The sequence below is a fragment of the Staurois parvus genome, unplaced genomic scaffold (assembly GCF_062004578.1).
Source record: "Staurois parvus isolate SC_StPar_1 unplaced genomic scaffold, SC_StPar_1.0 ptg000472l, whole genome shotgun sequence".
Classification (NCBI taxonomy): domain Eukaryota; kingdom Metazoa; phylum Chordata; class Amphibia; order Anura; family Ranidae; genus Staurois; species Staurois parvus.
In genome coordinates, this window is record NW_028318268.1 from 2,456,002 (window position 1) to 2,479,673 (window position 23,672).

At 46.0% G+C, this 23,672-nt stretch overlaps 1 protein-coding gene across 3 annotated transcripts in view; it reads left to right on the forward strand.

Moving 5' to 3' along the window:
* The first annotated feature begins 701 nt into the window (after positions 1 to 701).
* The window catches only part of LOC149452448 (RNA polymerase II elongation factor ELL-like), a 227,367-nt gene continuing 204,396 nt past the window's right edge, over positions 702 to 23,672 (forward strand). For all 3 annotated transcript variants that reach the window (XM_089689392.1, XM_089689390.1, XM_089689391.1), the window contains exon 1: positions 702 to 893. In XM_089689392.1, coding sequence (XP_089545518.1) covers positions 756 to 893 — 138 coding nt within the window. In that variant the 5' untranslated portion in view covers positions 702 to 755. The remainder of the gene's footprint in view (positions 894 to 23,672) is intronic.

Consider the following 23,672-nt stretch of genomic DNA (forward strand, 5'->3'; position numbering starts at 1 on the left):
AGGGACCCTGGTGTAAGGATGGACTCTGATGGGGACACTCATGTAAGTAGGGACTCTGACGGAGACCCTAGTGTAGGAAGGGACTCTGATGGGGAACCTAATGTAAGTAGGGACTCTGCTGGGGAACCTGATGTAAGGGGGGACTCTGATGGGGATCCTGATGTAAGGGGACACTCTGATGGGGACCCTGATGTAAGGAGGGACTCTGATGGGGACCCTGATGTAAGGGGGCACTCTGATGGGGACCCGATGTAAGGAGGGACTCTGATGGGGACCCGATGTAAGGAGGGACTCTGATGGGGACCCTGATGTAAGGAGTTACTCTGATGGAGACCCTAGTCTGTTGTAGGAAGGAACTTTGATGGGGACTCTGATGTAAGGAGGACTCTGTATGGTAGAAGGCGTTTTCGCACGTCTCTGCTTGCATCCCTGGATCTTACAGGTGTGTATGAGGACCCCCCCGCAGGGGTCCTCCCTCCTCACTGATCCGACACAGCACTGAGCAATGTGGACCCGGATGGTTGTGATGACACCGTAACTCTCCGAGCCCACGACCCCGTGTAGGGGGAGGTGCGCGCGCAGCGAGGAGTGTCGGGCGATCCTTGTCCCGGGGATCTCTGACTGTATCTCATGTCACACATGGACAGTCCCAGCTCAGCTGTCATGTACGCCCCGCCCACTCCCCCGGACAGACCCCGCCCCGGCCACACGCCTCCCCCGGGCTGCGCTCTCCGGTGCGCTGTCAGTCGCTCGCCATGTCTCGGGCCGGAGAGGAGCTGTGCGGGACTCTGTCCTACCGGACCGAACCTCGGAGGAACCCCCGCCTCAGCCTCTTCCACCTCAAACTCACCGACTCCGCTCTCCGCTGTGTGCGGGACTTCCAGAAGGCGCAGGTGAGTCGGAGGGATCGCATCTGTCAGTGTGTCCGATCACACCCGATTATATCCGCTCCGCAGCGTCTGTCAGTGTGTGTCCAGACCCCATCAGTGCAGCACGTTCCCCAGTGTACGCCGTGTGTCTGCACATTACTCTGCCTCTGTGCTGCATCGGCCACTGAGCCCCGATCTGTGCGATGTGTCCCCACACTGCAACTGTCATCGTGTGCCCCGATCTGTGCGATGTGTCCCCACACTGCAACTGTCATTGTGTGCCCCGATCTGTGCGATGTGTCCCCACACTGCAACTGTCAGTGTGTGCCCCGATCTGTGCAATGTGTCCCCATATGTGTCCGCTGTGCTGCATCTGTCAGTGTGTGCCCCGATCTGTGCGATGTGTCCGCTGTGCTGCATCTGTCAGTGTGCCCCGATCAATGCAACACTCTATACCCGAATATATCTGTCAGTGTGTGGCCAGATCCGATCAGTGCAATCCTCCATACCCAATGTATCTGTAGTTTCCCCATCCGCTGTACAGCATCTGTCACTGAGCCCCGATCCATGCGATCATTTCCCCGTAGGTGTCCGCTGTACTGCTGCTGCACCTGTCAGTGTGTGCTCTGATCGATCGAATATTTATAACCAATAATCTCCGCTGTGCTGCATCTGTCAGTGTGTGCCCCGATCCATGCAATACTGTACCATATGTGTCCCCTGCACTGCATCCAGCACTGAGCACAGCACTGATCGATGCAGTATTGATAACCAATCATCTGTGCTGTATTCTACGTGTCAGTCAATACTTTACCCCAAATATATCGTCTGTATTACATCTGTCAGTGTGTGCCTCCATCCATGCAATGCTTACCCCAAATATATCTGCTCTGCTGCATCTGTCATCATGTGCCACATTCAAAGCAAAACTTTACCTAATGTGTCTACAGATTACCCAACTCCTGTTCTGCACCTGTCACTGTGCCCCCCCCCCACCCCAATCCATGCCATGCATCCCCCAAATACATCACCTGTCACTGTGCCCCCCCCCCACCCCAATCCCTGCCATGCATCCTCCAAATACATCACCTGTCACTGTGCCCCCCACCCCAATCCCTGCCATGCGTCCCCTGAATACATCACCTGTCACTGAGCCCCCCACCCCAATCCCTGCTATGCGTCCCCCGAATACATCACCTGTCACTGTGCCCCCCACCCCAATCCATGCCATGCGTCCCCCGAATACATCACCTGTCACTGAGCCCCCCACCCCAATCCCTGCTATGCGTCCCCCGAATACATCACCTGTCACTGTGCCCCCCACCCCAATTCCTGCTATGCATTCCCCAAATACATCACCTGTCACTGTGCCCCCCTCCCCAATCCCTGCCATGCATCCTCCAAATACTTCACCTGTCACGGTGCCCCCAACCCAATCGTTGCCATGCATCCCCCAAATACATCACCTGTCACTGTGCCCCCAACCCCAATCCCTGCAATGTATCCCCTAAATGCATCACCTGTCACTGTGCCCCCCCCCCACCCCAATCCCTGCCATGCATCCTCCAAATACTTCACCTGTCACGGTGCCCCCCACCCCAATCCCTGCCTTGTGTCCCCTGAATACATGACCTGTCACTGTTCCCCCCACCCCGAACCCTGCTATGCATCCCCCAAATACTTCACCTGTCACTGTTCCCCCCACCCCAATCCCTGTCATGCGTCCCCCAAATACTTCACCTGTCACTGTGCCCCCCACCCCAATCCCTGTCATGCATCCCCCAAATACTTCACCTGTCACTGTGCCCCCCACCCCAATCCCTGCCATGCATCTTCCAAATACTTCACCTGTCACTGTGCCCCCCACCCCAATCCCTACCATGCGTCCCCCAAATACTTCACCTGTCACTGTGCCCCCCACCCCAACCCCAATCCCTGCAATGTATCCCCTAAATGCATCACCTGTCACTGTGCCCCCACCCCAATCCCTGCCATGCATCCTCCAAATACTTCACCTGTCACGGTGCCCCCCACCCCAATCCCTGCCTTGTGTCCCCCGAATACATGACCTGTCACTGTTCCCCCCACCCCGAACCCTGCTATGCATTCCCCAAATACTTCACCTGTCACTGTGCCCCCCACCCCAATCCCTGCCATGCATCCCCCAAATACTTCACCTGTCACTGTGCCCCCCACCCCAATCCCTGCCATGCATCCTCCAAATACATCACCTGTCACTGTGCCCCCCACCCCAATCCCCACCATGCATCTTCCAAATACTTCACCTGTCACTGTGCCCCCCACCCCAATCCCTACCATGCGTCCCCCAAATACTTCACCTGTCACTGTGCCCCCACCCCAATTTCTGCAATACATTCCCCAAATACTTCTCCTGTCACTGTGCCCCCACCCCAATCCCTGCCATGCATCCCCCAAATACTTCACCTGTCACTGTGCCCCAACCCCAATCCCTACCATGTGTCCCCCAAATACTTCACCTGTCTCTGTGCCCCCCCCACCCCAATCCCTGCCATGCATCCCCCAAATACTTCACCTGTCACTGTGCCCCATCCCCAATCCCTGCCATCCATCCTCCAGATACTTCACCTGTCACTGTGCCCCCACCCCAATCCCTGCCATCCATCCTCCAGATACTTCACCTGTCACTGTGCCCCCACCCCAATTTCTGCAATACATTCCCCAAATACTTTTCCTGTCACTGTGCCCCCACCCCAATCCCTGCCATGCATCCCCCAAATACTTCACCTGTCACTGTGCCCCCCACCCAGTCCCTGCCATGCATCCCCCAAATACTTCACCTGTCACTGTGCCCCCCACCCCAATCCCTGCCATGCATCCTCCAAATACATCACCTGTCACTGTGCCCCCCACCCCAATCCCCGCCATGCATCTTCCAAATACTTCACCTGTCACTGTGCCCCCCACCCCAATCCCTACCATGCGTCCCCCAAATACTTCACCTGTCACTGTGCCCCCACCCCAATTTCTGCAATACATTCCCCAAATACTTCTCCTGTCACTGTGCCCCCCACCCCAATCCCTGCCATGCATCCCCCAAATACTTCACCTGTCACTGTGCCCCAACCCCAATCCCTACCATGTGTCCCCAAAATACTTCACCTGTCTCTGTGCCCCCCCACCCCAATCCCTGCCATGCATTCCCCAAATACTTCACCTGTCACTGTGCCCAAACCCCAATCCCTGCCATGCATCCCCCAAATACTTCACCTGTCACTGTGCCCCCCACCCCAATCCCTGCCATGCATCCCCCAAATACTTCACCTGTCACTGTGCCCCCACCCTAATCCCTGCCATCCATCCTCCAGATACTTTACCTGTCACTGTGCCCCCCACCCCAATCCCTGCCATGCATCCTCCAGATACTTCACCTGTCACTGTGTGCTTTCAGCTCTGTTACCTGTGTGGCATTCCCCCAAATGTCTCTTCTGACCACCTAACTCCTGTATTGCGCTTGTCACCATCCCCCCAAACCTGAACCTTGTATCCCCCCCCCCCAAATATCTCTGGGAGTCACTCAACCCCTGTACTGCCTTTGCCACTGTGTGTCCCCAGGCCTGATCCATTCAATACTCCCCCAAATGTCTGGGCTGTTCACCCAACTCCTGTACTGTACCCATCACTGTGTGCTCCCAGCCCTGAGCCATGGGATATCTAAATATGTCTGCTGGTCACCCAACTTCGGTACTGCCCCTCTCACTGTGTGCTCCCAGACCCAGACCTGATCCATTCAATACTCACCCAAATGTCTGGGCTGGTCACCCAACTCCTGTACTGTACCCATCACTGTGTGCCCCCAAACCCAATCCATTCAATACTCCCCCAAATGTCTGGCCTGGTCACCCAACTCCCGTACTGTACCCATCACTGTGTGCCCCCAGACCTGATTCATTCAATACTCCCCCAAATGTCTGGCCTGGTCACCCAACTCCTGTACTGTACCCATCACTGTGTGCCCCCAGACCTGATTCATTCAATACTCCCCCAAATGTCTGGCCTGGTCACCCAACTCCTGTACTGTACGCATCACTGAGTGCCTCCATACCTGATTCATTCAATACTCCCCCAAATGTCTCTGCTGGTCACCCAACGTCTGTACTGTACCCATCACTGTGTGCCCCCAGACCCGATCCATTCAATACTCCCCCAAATATCTCTGCTGGTCACCTAACTTCTGTACTGTACCCATCACTGTGTGCCCCCAGCCATGTGCCATGGAATATCCAAATATCTCTGCTGATCACTCAGCTCCTGTACTGCCCCTGTTAATGTGTGCCTCCAGACCTGATCCTTTCAATACTCCCCCCCCCAAATGTCTGTGCTGGTTGCCCAACTCCTGTACTGTACCCATCACTGTGTGCCCCCAGACACAATCCATGCAATACTCCCCCACATATCTTTGCTGGTCGTCCAACTCCTGTACTGCACCTATCATCCATTCTGCCATGGACATCCTCTCCCATCTACAGGGGCATTGCTAAACCCTGACACCCAGTGTACTGTATATGCCCAGGTCTTCTACTAGGTGCCCCAGGTGTCCTCTACAATAGTTGCCATCATTCCCAGTTTGGAAAGTTTTGGCCATCTCTTTTCACCGCTGCTACTAGCTGCATTTTCCCTCTATCCCTTACAATGTGGTTGGGTAGATAAATATAGTTTTATATCGTTTTATAGTTTGAATTAAGTACTTGTTTTTACATTTACAATGCATCTTTGTTTTTCACTCAACAATATTAGCCCATGGATGAGCAATGAAATATAGTGTGCATATTATGCTTTTAGAACATTTCGCTTTTCAGCTTTTTATTTATATATTACTTTTTTTAAGCAATATTATGTTTTATTTGTATGCTCAGTCTTGAGGTATGAGACACAACTTCACTGGATTTTTATTGTGGTATACTACAAACCCTTCTTAATCTAGGTTCCCAGGGGTGCCCTGGGGCTTTTAAGAAGCAGGGAACAGCCCTTCCCAACTTATTACATCTCCATTACCCCCATTCAATGCCTCCCCATAGGTCACAATACATTTCAAGCACTCTCCGCCTATTATCTTTATTGTTACATTTGTTTTGTCTTTATGGGTTTTTATACAATGTTTCCTATTGTTTGTATTTTGTGTCTACTTTTTTTGTGTTTTTCTGCTGTGACACCTTCATTTGTCAACACAATGCATTTCATTTCCTCCTGACATGTAGCCTATATTTTACCTGTGACATTTCGTTGTAAAGCCCCTGCCATCTGTTCTTCTCCAGGGAAATGGCCTTTCAATGATCGCATGTCCTTGATATGCATTACCTGTTGATAGCGGCAAGCCTCCCACCTGCCAGCATATGTTGTGTGCTTTTCACCTGATCTCCACCTTTCCGCCTCTGTACAGCACCCTCCCTATTGTGTGCGCTCTGACCACCGCCAGGGTAATATTTCACAATACCTTGGATGTCTGTGAATTAGTGAGCACAATCCCAGCTCAGCTACACTGAAAGCAGAGGGATTTCTAAGTCATGATAAGCTGTTGGGTTTGTTTTTTCTTAATAATTTTATTTCCAAAGAAATGCACAGAGAATCTTTTTTGTCTGTTTTGTTCATTGATTATTAGCAAAACTTAGTAAATAACTTACTTTTTACATTAAAGTGACACCACTTTGGCCCAAAAAAACCCAAAACATATTTAAGTATGTGTTCTTAACTCGAACGAGTCCTTTCTACTGCTCTCAGCCTCCTCCAAATCACTGATTTCCTTTTTTGCTGCTGCTGTGATCCGACTTTCTGTTAGAGCAGGGATACTGAATTGTAATTCATGGAGGTCCGAACAGTAAAACGTTCTTCCAACAGAGGTCCAAATTGCATCTTTTTTTCAGGCCTCTCCTATCATATATCACAATCCCTATAGTTCAGTGTCCTCTGTACCCCCCCTCCCCCCCTCCCGACACGTCACAGTCCCCCACTTCACATCAGTTACACCTTCACAGTAGTGTTTTCAGGCCCCCTGTAGCATACTGAACCCATACTGAACCCCTTCATATCACATACTCCCATTATTTTCAGCAGTCCTCAACCCCCTTTCAAATCATCATCCCCACCCCACACTACTGTCCTCTGCCCCTTAATATCACCCCCCCCCAACAGAACTGTGCCCCCTTCACATCCCCCCACAACACTGTCCTTCCTTTACATCTCCCTCCCCACAGCATTGCCCCCCCTACATTTCTCCCAACAGTACTGCCCACCCCCTCACATCACAAATCCCCCCACCCAACCCCAACAGTAGTATTCTCTGGCCTTTTCACATCTCCCTCCCCACAGCATTGCCCCCCCCCCCAACATTTCTCCCAACAGCAATGCCCTACCCTCTCATATCACAAATACCACCCCCCCCCCCCAACAGTAGTGTTCTCGGCCCTTTTCACATCTCTCTCCCCACAGCATTGCCCCCCCTACATTTCTCCCAACAGCACTGCCCCACCCTCTCATATCACAAATAACACCCCCCCCCCCCAACAGTAGTGTTCTCTGCCCTTTTCACCTCTCTCTCCCAACAACATTGCCTCCGCTACATTTCTCCCAACAGCACTGCCGCCCCCCCTCACATCACAAATACCCCCCCCAACAGTAGTGTTCTCTGCCCTTTTCACATCCCCCCCTTCACAGCATTGCCCCCCCTCGCATCAAAATCCCTCCCCCCCAACAGTAGTGTTCTCTGCCCTTTCCACATCTCCCTCCCCACAGCTTTACCCCCCCTACAATTCTCCCAAAAGCACTGCCCCACCCCTTCACATCGCAAATACCCCCACCCCCCAACAGTAGTGTTCTCTGCCCTTTTCACATCTCTCCCTCCAGAGCATTGCCCCCCCGCATCACAAATCTCCTCCCCCAACACACATCACCCCCCCACAATACTCCCCCCCCCCTTTTCATCACCCCTTCACAGCACTACCCCCCCCCCCACCACCACCAACACATGCGCTGGGTTAACTTTTTGTATTAATCAGCAGGTGATTGGCTGCTAGGACCACCCTGCTTCCAATCAGCCGCTGGTTAATATAAAAAGTTAACTCCGGCAGCTCCCACACTCTATCCAATGCTGTGCTTCCTGCATCCAATCCAGAAATGTTATGGCAGCTCCCTATTCTGCTCCCTATTCTGCTCCCACTTCCACTCCCACGCTGTGTCCAATACTGTGCTGTTATACCAAACTCACACCAGAAATGTTCTGTCTCCTGCTGTCCGCTCTGCTGTTATAACAGTGGTGGAGGATGGGGGGGAAAGAAGCGGTTCCTACATGGTGTGACCCGGTCTGGATGACACGGTGGCTTGGTCCGCATCCGGACTGCGGTCCGCCATTTAGTGATGCCTCTGTTAGAGGGTGGCTATGTTCAATCTCCATGTATGTAGGAACATAGCCACCGTCTGTTGCTCACTCTGGAGATGGACTATGGGATTTGTAGTGTTCATAGAGCAGTGTACATGACTGCCACTAACATGCACTGCTCCTTCCAAACAAACGCAAGTGAGAGGAAAAATGAGAGATTACGGAGCTCACAGATGATGTCACAAGGAGTTAAAAAACAAAGTAAGCATCAATTTGATGAAAAATAGATTATAGTGCAAAGGTACAAGGTTTTTTACCGTAGTGCAGGGGTCTCCAAACGGTGGCCCCTGGGCCAGATGCGGCCCTTTGCTTGTCTTTATTCAGCCGCTGGGGCACTATTTCTCATATTGATGGAAGGCACCGTTCCTTCCACTGACAACAATGAAGCACATCATGTCCACTGACACCAACAATGGGGCACTATCATTCCCACTTACACCAGTAATGGGGCACTAATTATTCCACTAATACCAATGATGGGTCATTATTTCTCTTGCTGACCACAGGCACTATGTAATATTTGTACTCCCATTGACCACCAAGCCTGAGGCATTGTTTAATCCCACTAATGCTGGGAAATTTTCAACTACCACTGGCCACAATTCAGCCCCCCTAGAGTCTAAAGGACAGAAATATGGTCCTTTAATAAGGAAATATGGAGACCCCTGTATTAATGCATTCTATAAATTAAAGCTGAGTTCCACCCAAAAATGGGTTACTTGCCTCCCCCCTCTTCCACTGCCATATTTGGCACTTTTTGGGGGGGAGGGGGGAGCAGGTACCTGGTTTTGACAGTTACCCGTTCCCACTTCCAGCTCAGTTGGCCGTGGTGAAGTGAGCCAGACGTTCGGCCCCCTCCTCCCTCCTGCAGTCTCCTGGGAACTTTCACAGGGTCCAGGAGCCTGCCTGACCAATAAAGAGGCGCACTGTGACTCATGCATGTGCAGTGGGCACCAGGGTGAAGCCGCAAGCTGTCACAGCCTGGTGCCCACAGTTGAGATGCCGGAACCGTGCAGGAGAGAAGAGGGAGAAGGGACGCTGCGGGTGAGAACATTGCTGGACTCTGGGACAGGTAAGTGTGTGTTTGTTAAAAGTCAGCAGCTACAGTTTTTGTAACTGCTGACTTTTAATGAGCACAAAACCGACTGGAGCCCGAGCCTTACCTGAGCCCGATCCTGAGGCGTTCTCTCTCCTCAGCGGACAAAGCGGCAGTATCGGGAGCAATTGGTTCCTGCTGCTGTCAATCACAGCCAATGAGGAGGGAGAATCAGGAGGGGCCAAGCCACGCTATCTGTGTCAATGGACACACAAAGCTGGGCTCAGGGGGACCCACACATGAGTGCCCCCATAGCAGGCAGCTTGCTATGGAGCACTTAGCAGGGGGGAGGAGCCAGGAGCATCAACAGGGGAGAAGAGGAGGATCGGTGCAGCACAGAGTAGGTACGTATGACACGTTTGGTATTTTTTCTTTATCTTTAGAATCACTTTCAGTTGTGGATGTGTATGGATTAATTTAGGAAAACAATAATATTGTTTAGTGTCACTTTCATTTTAACTTTTCCTGAATTTATAATTGTCCCTCGCTATGTGGAGGGGTTTTTTTTTCAGAATAGTGCTATAACTAATTTACACTTTAGCTTCTTACAACCCCGAATTTGTGTTCATTTCATTCTGCGTAATCTCAATTCTCCGTTCAGCATTCAGTGTATTCCTTCACCCTAGGAAATGGCTATTAATCTCTGTCAGATTCCAATGAGCTGTAACACCAAGCATCTCTGCTCAGCATAATGTGCAGGTCATGACAAGCAGACGTTACAATATCCATCCCACCCACAATATGTTCTTCTTGTTTGCTTTTTATAAATAAGGGTTTGATGAAACTCGGAGATCAGCCGGTCCAACCATGGGGGTCAGAAGATGATCTTCCTTTGTTAATAATAGAAAAGTATCAAAAAAAGTTATAAGGTGTAAGCTTTAGGCTGCGTTCACACCTAATGTCTCGTGAACAGGGACGGACTGAGCATTTGGAACCTCGGGCACTGCCCAAGGGCCCGTGGTCGGTAGGGGGCCCCATGAGATGCCCTTGGTTCCTTTCATAGGCTTTTTTGAGTGTAGGCGAGGACACAGGGGCACCATGATCCCCTCTTGCCCGGGGGCCCCATGAGTTGTCAGTCCGCCCCTGCTCGTGAACGCATGTTCTTGCACATTCTTGCACTGCCCGAGGGCCTGGGGTCGGTAGGGGCCCCATGAGATGCCCTTGGTACCTTTCATAGGCTTTTTTGAGTGTGGGCGAGGACACAGGGGCCCCATTATCCCCTATTGCCCGAGGGCCCCATGAGTTGTCAGTCCACCCCTGTTCGTGACCGCACGTTCTTGCGCTCATTTTGTGTGCACATGTTTTCGCTCTACATGCAAAGAGCAGCCTGTTCATTTCAATGGGCTGTCTTACAGCCAACAAATGCACTAAAGAAGCTCATGTACCTTTTTGGGCATTGGGCTTCACACATTTTCTAACTAGGCATTTGATGAATGGGAACACATGTCTGCTTACCACATTTGGGGTGCCATTAATAATGAAATGTGTGAATGGAGCTTCAAAGCTGAAGTATGGTCAAAAATTATTTTTGCCCATTTAAACACTATAAAATGTTAAAGTGTTACTAAATTTGCAACAGTAAAATCAGTCTGTATATGCAGTAAAACATGCTTGTTATACTCACTGTGGAGCCTAAGGGCTTAATCCTCTGCATTGTATAAAAAGACCGTTTGATCCTTTCTTCTCTGTTCCTCCCCTTTTTCAAGTGACCACCTCTTATCTCTTGATAAGACAGGCTGAACAGTTGGCATTTTGCACATACTCAGTTTAGTGTATATTGCTAGAGAGGTTTTTTTTTTCTTGGGAGAGTGCATGTGATCAACGCAGGGCCAATCAGCACTGTCCATACAGAGGTCAGGGGTTTTGCATCCTCCTAGAGCAGAAAGAAAACTCCTCCTACAAGCTTTAGCTAGTGCTGGGCTGGACACTGATAGAAGTCACAAGACTGCTCTAACTGCTGATAAGAAAAGGTATTTAGCAGTTTATATTTACTAAAATAATTGAATTTTCCATGATCTGTGTACTGTGGGAGACCAGATATAGTGAATGCAGGGTCCTGGGCTTAGTAACACTTTAACTCTAAGGATGTGTACCCCATCTGGGTTTGTTACATATCTTACTTTTACTTAACAGTCTCCTGTTGGCACCAAATGTTTGCCACTGTGACTCTGGGTCACATGCTTTGCCCCTCCTCTATTCAGGAAAACTCTTGCATTCTTTTCAGTGAATGCAAGGTGTTTTGTGATTGGAGGAGGTGCCATGAACCCTCAATATCCCTTCCTCCAATCAGAGAAGGCCTTGTATTAATTGAAAAAAGCAAGGCTTTTTCTGAATGGAGGAGATGCTGAGTGAGCAACCCATGGTGATCAGTGTACTGCAGCCAGAATTTCAGGTCTCATTGCTGGACATTCAGTGCTAACAGGAGACTAAAGGTAAGTTATGTAACAGCAGCCAAAGATGGGGCACACATCAGAGCTAAAATATTTTTAGTGTGTAAATGGCCAAAAATCATTTTTGAATATATTTCAGCTTTAACTTTTTTTTACCCCTATTGGCTACCTGTCTCTTGAGATTTGTCTGGTCTTGCACTAGCTTTGCATTACCTAAGACTGTTTTTTACATTAAAATGGTAAATCCCAGTTACCATTGTTTTTAAAAATATTCCTTTATGAAACGTTTTGTCCAGATGTTGTTTGCCATTTGGGCTTGTCCAGATGTTGTTTTCCATTTGGGCCTGTCCAGATGTCCATTGCCAGATGTCCATGTCCAGGTAGCCTTCCAACTGACTGCTAAAGTGACATCTCTATCAGTGTGTTACATACAAGGAGCTATGCTGTGACATATTGTCTTGTTGACAGGCACCTGTAAAGTGTACAGATGTTCTACAGCATTAGAAGTCTAAGTCTCGGTCTCTAAACTATTACTTTCAGTTTCCACAAAGAACACTATTCTTTCTACCTAAATTAGTATTTAATAGCAAAATCTGAATGTTATCATTGTAAAGTGAGAAAAGAGAACCAGGTGCATGGAACAAAATGCTGTCATTTCAAGTTTTAGTTTCACACATATGACAGCCTATGATAGTTTTTCTCAACCTTTCTACCCCAGAGAAACCTTTGAAGTAATTTGAATGTATCAGGGAACCCCTTCTAAAAATAATTTGAAATTCAGCTAATTGCACATTAGAGTACCTAAGTAAGTTGTAAGTATAAAAAGAAATAAATAAAAGGATGAAGAATATAGAGAATATAGGGCATTTAGCAAATGGGGCAACCAGCATAGAACATTTTTAATACAACACTGAACTGTTTTCAGTAATAATAATAACATAATAATAATTACTATTGGCCATAAAGGAAACACCAGTCCTAAATGCACAAGTTACCCTTCCATTGGATGTCATTGCAGTGTTTCTTTACTGTGTATGTCAGTGCAAGAAGTACCCTAGCTGGTAGTCATTGGAGAAGTACCCAGGGTTGGTTGTCAGTGGGAGAAGTACCCAGGGTTGGTTGTTAGTGGGAGAAGTACCCAGGGTTGGTTGTTAGTGGGAGAGGTACCCAGGGTTGGTTGTTAGTGGGAGAAGTACACAGGGTTGGTGGTCAGTGGGAGAAGTACCTAAGGTTGGTAATCATTGGGAGAAGTACCCTAGATTGGCGGTCTGTGGGGGAAGTGCCATAGATTGTCGGTCAGTGGGGGAAGTACCCAAAATTGGTGGTCAGTGGGAGAAATACCCAAGGTTGGTGGTCAGTGTGAGAAGTACCCAAGGTTGGTGGACAGTGGGGGAAGTTTCCAAGGTTGGTGGTCAATGGGAGAAGTTTCCAAGGTTTGTGTTCAGTGGGAGAAGTTCCCAAGGTTGGTGGTCAGTGGGGGAAATACCCAAGGTTGGTCATCAGTGGGGGAAATACCCAAGGTTGGTCGACAGTGGGGGAAATAATCAAGGTTGGTCGGCAGTGGGGGAAATACCCAAGGTTGGTGGGCAGTGGGGGAAATACCCAAGGTTGGTGGAAAGTGGGGGACGTTTCCAAGGTTGGTGGTCAATAGGAGAAGTTCCCAAGGTTGGTGGTCAGTGAGCTGTAAATATAAAAATAAATTCATTACAGAGTGAAGAATGTGGCGTATTTTGCAAATGGGACAACCAGAGTAGGTCATTTGTAACAGCACTCTGAACTATTTTCAGTAATAATAATTAAAGCGTTAATAAGTCAAGGACCCTGCATTTACTCTATCTGGTCTCCCACAGTGCACAGAACACGAAAGTGCAATTATTTTAGTAAATATAAACTGCTAAATACCTTTTTATCATCAGCAGTTAGTGCAATCTTTTGACGTCCATCAGTGTCCAGCCGAGCACTGGTTAAAGCTTGTAGAAGGAGTTTTCATTTTGGTCTAGGAGGATGCAGAACCCCTGACCTTTGTCTGGACAGTACTGATTGGCCCAGTGCTGATCACATGTACTCTCCCACGAAAACAAAAAAAAATTTTTTCTAGCAATACACACCAAATTAAGCATGTGCAGATATGTCGATATGTCTTATCAGGGGATAAGAGGGGGACACTGGAAGAAGGGGAGGATCAAGGAAGTCAGGACCAAACAGTGTTTTTACACAATGCAGAGGATTAACCCCTTAGGTTTCACAGAGAGTATAACAAGCAGGCTTTGCTGCATATACAGACTGATTTTACTGTTGTGGGTTTAGTACCTCTTTAATATCATAATAAATAATATTGGCCAGAAAAAAACACAGTGCTAAATGGACAAGTTACCCCATTCATTGGATGTCAATGCAGTGCTGCTTTACACTGTATGTCAGTGGGAAAAGTACTCTAGATTAATGTTTAGTGGAAGAAGTGCCCAAGGTTGGTGGTCAGTGGAAGAAGTACCCAAGGTTGGAGGTCAGTGGAAGAAGTACCCAAGGTTGGCGGTCAGTGGAAGAAGTACCCAAGGTTGGCGGTCAGTGGAAGAAGTACCCAAGGTTGGCGGTCAGTGGAAGAAGTACCCAAGGTTGGCGGTCAGTGGAAGAAGTACCCAAGGTTGGCAGTCAGTGGAAGAAGTACCCATGGTTGGCGGTCAGTGGAAGAAGTACCCATGGTTGGCGGTCAGTGGAAGAAGTACCCATGGTTGGCGGTCAGTGGAAGAAGTACCCAAGGTTGGTGGTCAGTGGAAGAAGGACCCCTTACAGTGTTTGTTAGTCTAGTGTCCTCTTGCATTCATGGTAAAACAGGAGATCAATCTGCCAATGCCACCACTGCTCAAGGAACCCCTAGCAATCTCTGAAGGAACTCTGGCTGAGAAAACCTCTTATATGATATGGCAGTAAAAGGAGCATCAATCATAAATGAAGTGTTGTTCTCATTAATAACTGATGGCATAAAGAAGCCTTTAAGGTACGAGGATCTGACAGTAACCAAAGTAATTTCCATTTATGTACTTAGTTTTATGTACAGTTGAGTTGAGTTATGTGTGCTTAGTTTAGTGGAAGTATAGCCTGATTATTGACAAATTCTTCATACACAAGATGTATAGTATGTATGTGTGTATTTGTTACACTGGCAGTTGAAGTTGTGTAAAGACTGTGGCTGCTGATTTTCATATCTGTATCATGTCCTTTTGTAGAAGGCTGATATGAGGGGCCAGTTCCTGCAAGACAGTAACCCATGTTGTAATATCTAGTGAACGTGTAGACAAAGTCTTTATCTAAGCAAAATCTGCTGTACTATTGCTTGTATGGGCAGTAATACCCCATAAGTGGTCATGCAGTTACTTAGAATCCACGGAGTGATTGAACAGTGTTGATTAATATAATTGCAGCATCTGGGAAGCTAAACTGTCCTACACCGGAGGCCCTCACCTGATAAAAATATAAGTAACCCCGAGGACATTCAACCTTCTGCCATCTATCCCAGCATTCCCTAGATGTTCACCTCATGTTAAGCAATATTGTTCTCATTAGTGCTGGTGTTAGATAAGTGTAACTCATAAAAAGATCATTATAGTCACTGAATAATATAAGTACAGGAAATCTGTATTCCTTGGTGAGATTTAAATATCCTGGTTTAGGGTATTTAGTTAGTAATAAAAAAAGCACTTGTTAATTTGATTTTATTTTGGGCTATAAATACACATCTATAAAAAAGGGAGCCATGTACTCTAGCACCTCTTACATTAAATACTCATGAAGGCCGATTTTTATAGCTGTCATTACACACAAGGAAATCCTCTATGGCATTTCATAAATGGAATGTTTACCTCCTTTATGTGTATGTGAAAGATGCAGTTACTCTGGAAGTAAATCTGGCACTGACTTATATTACTATGCAGTATATTTCCATGCAGAACTTTGCAATTAAATCTGTGATTGTCCTGTCTCAATCCTATTTACCCCCAATGTTAGTGGCATCATCTGCCTGAAATAACTCTCCCTTGACCAGAGGTCTCCAAACGTTGTAAACAAAGGGCCAGTTTACTGTCCTTCAGGCTTTAGGGGGCCAAGACTGGGATAAGTGGTGTTGGTAGAAGGATAATATTGATATAAGTAGAAGAATTGTGCCCCATTCTTGGAGTCATTGAAATGAATAGTGCCCCATGGTTGGTGTCAGTGGGAAGAATAATGCCCCATGGTTTGTGTCAGTTGGGAAAATTAGTGCCCCGTGGTTGGTGTCAGTGGGAAGAATAGTGCCCCATGGTTTGTGTCAGTTGGGAAAAATAGTGCCCCGTGGTTGGTGTCAGTGGGAAGAATAGTGCCCCATGGTTTGTGTCAGTTAGGAAAAATAGTGCCCCGTGGTTGGTGTCAGTTGGAAGAATAGTGCCTTATGGTTGGTGTAAGTGGAAAGAATAGTGCCCCATGGTTGGTGCCAGTTGGAAGAATAGTGCCTTATGGTTGGTGTAAGTGGGAAGAATAGTGCCCCATGGTTGGTGTCAGTGGAAGGAACAGTGTTCCATTGTTTTATAACAGTAGGAAAAATTATGCCCAAATGTTGGTGTCATGGGAAGGAATGGTGCCTCACTGCTGGTATCATTGTACATAGTGCCTTGTATCAGAGTGAGGAAAAGTACCCCAAGGGCTATATAAAGACAAACAAAGGGCTGCATCCTGCCCTCGGGCCACAGTATAGAGACCATTGTCCTTGTCTGAAGCATGAACACTTGGCTGAGTCAGAGCCAAGATTGCATTTTTAGGAGTGCTGTGCTATCAAGGTGCTCAGATGACAACAACCACCCTTGGAGGTCTACAGACACCTATGATTTCATACACAAGCCTTACTGGCTGTGTGGTGATCCAGTAGTCATCTGCTCTGTTCTGTAAAATCTTGACTTCATGACCTCCTAGCTTTCTTTTGAGTGGGACCACATGCATGTCTGGAGGCTTTTAATGTCCTTCAGTAATAACCCAAACATAGTATATAGTGGTGTGGATAGGTGGCCTCAACACTGATCCTGGAATTCATAAAGACTGGTGTAGACAGATTTTTCGCAAGTGTCTTACATGCATTCTAAAAGTGACGTAGCATGTGCCAAATTCATGTACCGGTCTAGAACTTGTACTTGAATTTGGTGCATGCCGCACCACTTTTAGAATGTAGATGAGACACTCAAAAAATCTATCTGCGCCAGGGTCTCCCTCTGTGTGCCAAAAGAGAGTTGGTCTTAAATAGCTCCACTTTTGTAAGATACAAACTGTCAGTATTTTACTTTGAATTTGATGCAGTTATCTCAGCACAATATAAAAGTGGTGCATTGTAGAACTACCTCAGTTTGATGCATGAGTCTCTGTAAGAGCCAAAAGTGTCTCAGACGCTTGATTCATTTGGCGCAGCACAAGAAGGATTAATGCCAGAAAAGATAAGTGGAGTGTAGTTAGTACCACTCTGCATGGGACAAGAGCCAGCAGTACAGAGGAGGCACCAGCTTATGCGGCTTATGCTCTTGCTCCCTACTTCAGCTCCAACTACAAGTAGTCCTTCGGCATTTCACTCTGATGCTCTAGGATGACGGGTCAGCAAGCCCAGACCATGATCTACCGGTCACCTACGGTTTTCTGACCCAAGCTCTAGCTGATACGACTGTCAACTGTTGGTCTTCTTCTTGCAATGTACCTCCACTTTCTGCCAGCTAGCCTTCTAATCCTCTTAAACATAATTACCAGGTCCAGCTGATTTTTCACTGATGGACCTTCTTTAAAGCAGAATTTAATGGCATCTGAGCACTACAACTGAAAACCTTATTTACACAGTGATTACAAAGAAGGTACTTTGAGTGCATTTACAAACAGCCTGCAACAGCAGCCAAAGTAATAAAGTGATCCACTATCTGTTCTGTGCCCAGCCGGATATTATGGCTAGCTTTGTAGATTTCTGATAATGGCTCTTGAAGGTTATATACCTGTGAAAAGAGTCTGACTTTTGCAAACCAATCAGATTTGTATTATCTGTTGTGTTAGTACATGACAACCTGACACACCATCCCCAGAGGAATGTGCTGAATGCATTAAATACATATCTCGTTGTGATCACTTATAGACTATTGTGAAGAAGAAAAGTTGTTATGCAAGGATGTCAGGCTACCTACGGTATATCATTTTCACCATTATGTTTGCCAGTGTAAAGAGTCTTTGCATATGAAAATTACTCGGCTTACCAATTTTTTTCTTTTAGTGTTTTTGCATTTTGAACATTTTTTGAAAGGTCAGCTAAGTAACCTACATGGCTTCATGTATTAAAAATGTCAAAGCATATAATTTTTGTTGTACATATCAACAAGTCAGAACCCAGTTGACTAGTTTCCATTGCAAAATAGAAACAAAATTTGTAATGATAACCATGTGCAAAGGGGTTCAAGATCAAAAGGCCTGTAATGTCTCCAGAATTTGGTTAGCTCCTTGTCATTGTCAGTGGTGTCTTTAGGTTTCGTGCTATCCTAGTCAACACAAAAATTGGCTCCCCCCCCCCCCCCCCACGGAGAGACCCTGACTCCGACCAACACCTCTCTCCCCCACGAAGAGAGGCTGACATTGACCAACAACACCCGAACCTTCCAACCCCACCCAAGAGAGCCTTCCACGACCTTCACCCCTATACACTGGCAACCTCCACCCTGGCAAGAGATAAGACACTCATCTTCACAGCTCCGGAAATCCCCGGGAACAAGAGTCAGATACCATAAAGAGGCTACAGCCTTTCTCAGATCCCACCTGGTCCCCATGCTGCATGTGTCCCTTCTTCCATCCCTTCTTTCGGGGGGCAGCACTGCCTCCATGAAAAAATGCTGCTGCCTCCAGGAAAAATGCCACCCTAGACAAATGCCTTGTTTGCCTTGTTGTAAATACACCCCTGGTCATTGTAAGGGAAACCTTTACTGTGACAAATATGTAATCCACCATTGCTGGAATCTCCTCTTTAAATTCAGGTTGAATGACTTTTCTCATTTCACTGACCTGAAAGAAGTATGCAGATCAGAAGGTCTAACTTCCCTTGTTGCATACTTGCTTCAAGTAAGTGAAAATATATTGATGCAAGAGACAGCCAGGTATGTTTCGGAGATTATCACTGAATTTGTACTCCAACAAATGCTACTCAAAGCTAATGTTTAATGAGAGAAAAAGATTATTAAGGGGAAGATCTATAGTTTCTCTAGAGAGGAAGGAAATTATACTTTTGTATGAAAAGTGTTTGCAGGGAAGAAATCGTTACTGTACGCATCCAGAATGAACTTCATCTGGGAATGTGCAAAATAACTGTCTACACCATCTTTTCTCAATCTTTACCCCAGTGGAACCCATGAAATATATTTCCAGTCTCAGAGAACCCAGGCTAAAACCAGTTCATTGGGGGTCGGTGGGAAGAATGTGTCTCTTACAGTGATGGTTAGAATGCCACCCTTACAGACAGCCCAGGAACTATGCAAGCTTCATCAAATGGGAGGTCAATTAGCCACAGTTCAAGAAACCCTAGGATTTCATGGAACCCTGGCTTAGAATAGCTGTATTACACTGTCCCTGTCTCCTTTTGTAGGAAAAAAATGTGCATTTATTACTTTTTTTCACAGGAACCTGCAAAACATTGCACTCACAATCAAAGGATTGCAGGTGCAATGCTAGGCTCCTGCATATTCTTCCTCCAGCTCCCTACCCGTGCCAAGGTAGAGGCTTTCAGTTAGAGAGCTGGAGGAAGTGTAAATGTACTACAAGTGTGGTGATTATTGCACCCACATTCTATTGAGAACTACAAGTCCGTCTATCATGGTGGCAGACCAGACCATTCATAGATCTTTGAATGAATGGGGTGATTTGAGGGTGGCGGAGGCACTTGCACTATGTTACATGTTGCAACCTAAATCCAGGGTAACATGTTGCAAGAGATAGAGTTAGCCTTCAAATAAAGACCAAAAAAGCTCCCCACATACTTGTAAAAAAAAAAAGATTGCAAATACTTTTTGCCGCACTACCAGAATGTAGTTCAGTGGAGTTTAATAGAAACCTTCCACCAAAGTGCATAGAGAAACAGACCAGGGTTTGTTTTAAGTAGCATTTGGTAATTACAAATTAAAATGTCAAGCGGAGGTTTATGGGGGTGCAAACCATTTGAGTTTGACTGACCAATCATCTGAGATGAGTGGTTCCTCAGTTTCTGGTATACAAGCCATTTGAATTTTGCTGACTTATCATCTGAGATGAGTGGTTGCCCAGTTTTTGGGGTATAAACCATTTGAATTAGGCTGACTTATCATCTGAGATGAGTGGTTCCTCAGTTTCGGCTGTACAAGCCATTTGAACTTTGCTGATTTATCATGAGTTGAATGGCTCCCCAGTTTCTGGGGTACAAACCATTTGAACTTTGCTGACCTATCATCTGAGATGAGTGGTTCCCTAGTTTCTGAGGTACAAACCATTTGAACTTAGCTGACTTACCATCTGAGATGAGTGGCTCCCTAATTTCTGGGGTATGAACCATTTGAACTTTGCTGACCTATCATCTGAGATGAGTGGTTCCCTAGTTTCTGAGGTACAAACCATTTGAACTTGGCTGACTTACTATCTAAGATGAGTGGCTCCCTAATTTCTGGGGTATGAACCATTTGAACTTTGCTGACCTATCATCTGAGATGAGTGGTTCCCTAGTTTCTGAGGTAGAAACCATCTGAATTTTGCAGACCTATCATCTGAGATGAGTGGTTTCCTAATTTCTGAGGTACAAACCATTTGAACTTGGCTGACTTACCATTTGAGATGTGTGGCTCCCTAATTTCTGGGGTACGAACCATTTGAACTTTGCTGACCTATCATCTGAGATGAGTGGTTCCCTAGTTTCTGAGGTACAAACCATTTGAACTTAGCTGACTTCCCATCTGAGATGAATGGCTCCCTAGTTTCTGGGGTACGAACCATTTGAACTTTGCTGACCTATCATCTGAGATGAGTGGTTCCCTAGTTTCTGAGCTACAAACCATTTGAACTTAGCTGACTTCCCATCTGAGATGAATGGCTCCCTAGTTTCTGCGGTACAAACCATTTGAACTTTGCTGACCTATCATCTGAGATGAGTGGTTCCCTAGTTTCTGAGCTACAAACCATTTGAATTTTGCTGGCCTATCATTTGAGATGTGTAGTTTGCCAGTTTGAACTAAAACTAACACGCACATGTAAAGATCGATTGACATACCCAGGACCACGTTTGTAACTTAACATTTCTAGTCTGTAGGTACATACTTCTAAAGTGAAAGGTATTGATAAACTAGAAAACTAGATTAGATAGAATCATTTGATTGTTTTTTTCCTTTTTGAAACCTGTAGTACTCGCCTATCTCTCCCAGCAGCTAGGTAACATCAGCAAACCATAGCGGACAAAATGATGCTTCTACCAGTCACTTTCAATCATGTGATTGTAGACAAAGCACTGAGATGACTCCAGATAGAGCTATCAAGAATTTGGATCTTCCTGTCCTGTCACACAATTATGCTCAGTAGATCCTATATGGCCAGCCCTAGCACAGTTACAGGAGTCTGTAGTTTTGTGACCATTTTGTGTCCATTCTATTGGAATACAAGGGTTTGTTAAAGCTGGAAAGTTCAAAATGAGGCTCACTTATGCATAGAAACCAATCGGCTTCAGGTTTTATTGCCAAAGCTTCATTGAACACGCTAAAGTTACAAGCTGATTGGTTTCTATGCAGAAGTGAGCCTGGTTTTGCACTCTCTAGCTTTAGTAATTAAACCCCACAGTGTTCATGTATTTTTGTGCAGCAACTACACCAACAGTATTCAGTAGAGATATATTCTTCAACCTGTAGATGGCAGTGTTTATAAGTTTGTAGTTTCATCTGTGACTATAATCTGTCTTCTTCCTGAATAAAGTTCCTGTTTCCTGTTTGCAGAGAAGCAGCAGATAAACAAATGTGGACAGTGCACTGTTCTGTAGGGCTATATACAGAATGTCTAACACACTCCCAGAAAGGAGCTTAAAGACCAAAAGTACTTAAAGAAACTCCTATAATGTCTCCAGCATTTGGTTAGCGCCTTGACGTTTGTAAATTAAACATTTACTGTGACAAATATGTAGACTGCTGTTGCTGGCATCTCCTTCTAAAATTCAGATTGATTGACTTCTCTCATTCACTGACATGAAACAATTATGCAAATCAGAAAGTCTGACTTTACTTGATGCATACAGATGCAAGAGACAGCCGGGTATTAGTAGGTTATCACTGACATCAGGTTATCAGTGGAGGTTAACAATGACATCACCCACCTCTTTTTTAGGACGTTATCATTTACTTTCTACAGACCTAAATGCCAATGGGAAGGTCACGTTTCTTTAATGTTTTAATTGCATTTTTGCTCTTAATACTAAACTATGTTTAGCCAATACTTTGTGTTTAGATTTTCACTTCACACGGATCCTAAATCATGACCCAAAGAATTATAAAAATCAGAAATATATTTCCTGTTTTATTTTGCCGCTGAATAGAAGCAGTACATTTGGAATGTTTCATTTAAAAAAAAAAAAAAAAAGCTAAATGTAGAAGAAATCAAATGTTACGGTTCTGTTCTAGTTAAATATCCATAGGGTCCTTGAGTTGATGCATGTAAGCCTATCCTAAGCTTGGCACATTGTAGAATGGGTCTGAGCCATGCAAGGTTAGTTTGGCCATGGTATGCATACTGCTGATTTAATCAGAGACCGCTAGACAGCCAAGGACAACAGTGTGCCTAGATCACCTAGTCTGACATTTGTTCATTTTCATTTATTATATGATCAGCTCTGTCCTTTCCTTTTTACCTTCTGTCTTGTAGAGGCTCTTCTCATGTACTGAACTCACTTTCGTTGACTTCACTGCATGCTGTGAGCTTCTCATATTCTGTATTAAGAGCTTCAACAAGTCTGATACAGCCTGCCACATTTCCTGATGGAAAGCTGTCCAGCATCCCCAGCCTACCTGTCCCTGGCTTGCCCTTTTCATTCATTTGATTTTAATTATTTCATCATAGAGGCTCAGCATCACTTGTGGTCATTACTTAAGGCAGTATGCATGGAAATACAATCAGCTTAGGAACGTCTTGTCTTCTAGACTGGCATCCATCAAGCTTTGAAATTTTATCTATTTATTTCAGGTACTTATATAGCGCTGTCAATTTACGCAGCACTTTTACATATATATATTGAACATTCACATCAGTCCCTAACCCTCAAGGGTCATACAATCTAAGGTCCCTAACTCACATTCATACAAACACATACTAGGACCAATTTAGACAGGAGCCAATTAACCTACCAGCATGTCTTTGGAGTGTGGGAAGAAACTGGAGTACCCGGAGGAAACCCATGCAGGCACAGGGAGAACATGCAAACCCCAGGCAGGTGGTGCTGTGGCTGGGATTCGAACCAACAACCCTAGTACTGACAGGTTGAAGTGTTAACCATTTAGCCACTGTGCTGCTCATATTTGCATTCTTCCTCTTGAAAGACAGCCCACTGCTTGTTTTAGGGCAAATGGCTTTTGAGAGGAGTACTGAGACAGGGTGCTGTGATGTTTTCCGGAAACTATGTACAACTCCAACTACCAGCCATCTGCCTGCATTGCATAAAGAAGCACAGAGACCTAGTGTTGACATCACTAGGTCTAAAAAAGGGTATGACTGAAAATAGAAGAGTTTTGTATTTTAAAAATTCATTAACATGTAAAAGAGAATTTTGTGAATTAAAAAAAACAAACAAACATTCATATTCACCTAGGGTGATGCATCATCGATCCACCTTGCATCTGTCCGCGTCTGATTTAAGACTGAGAACTGAGTGTTCAAAC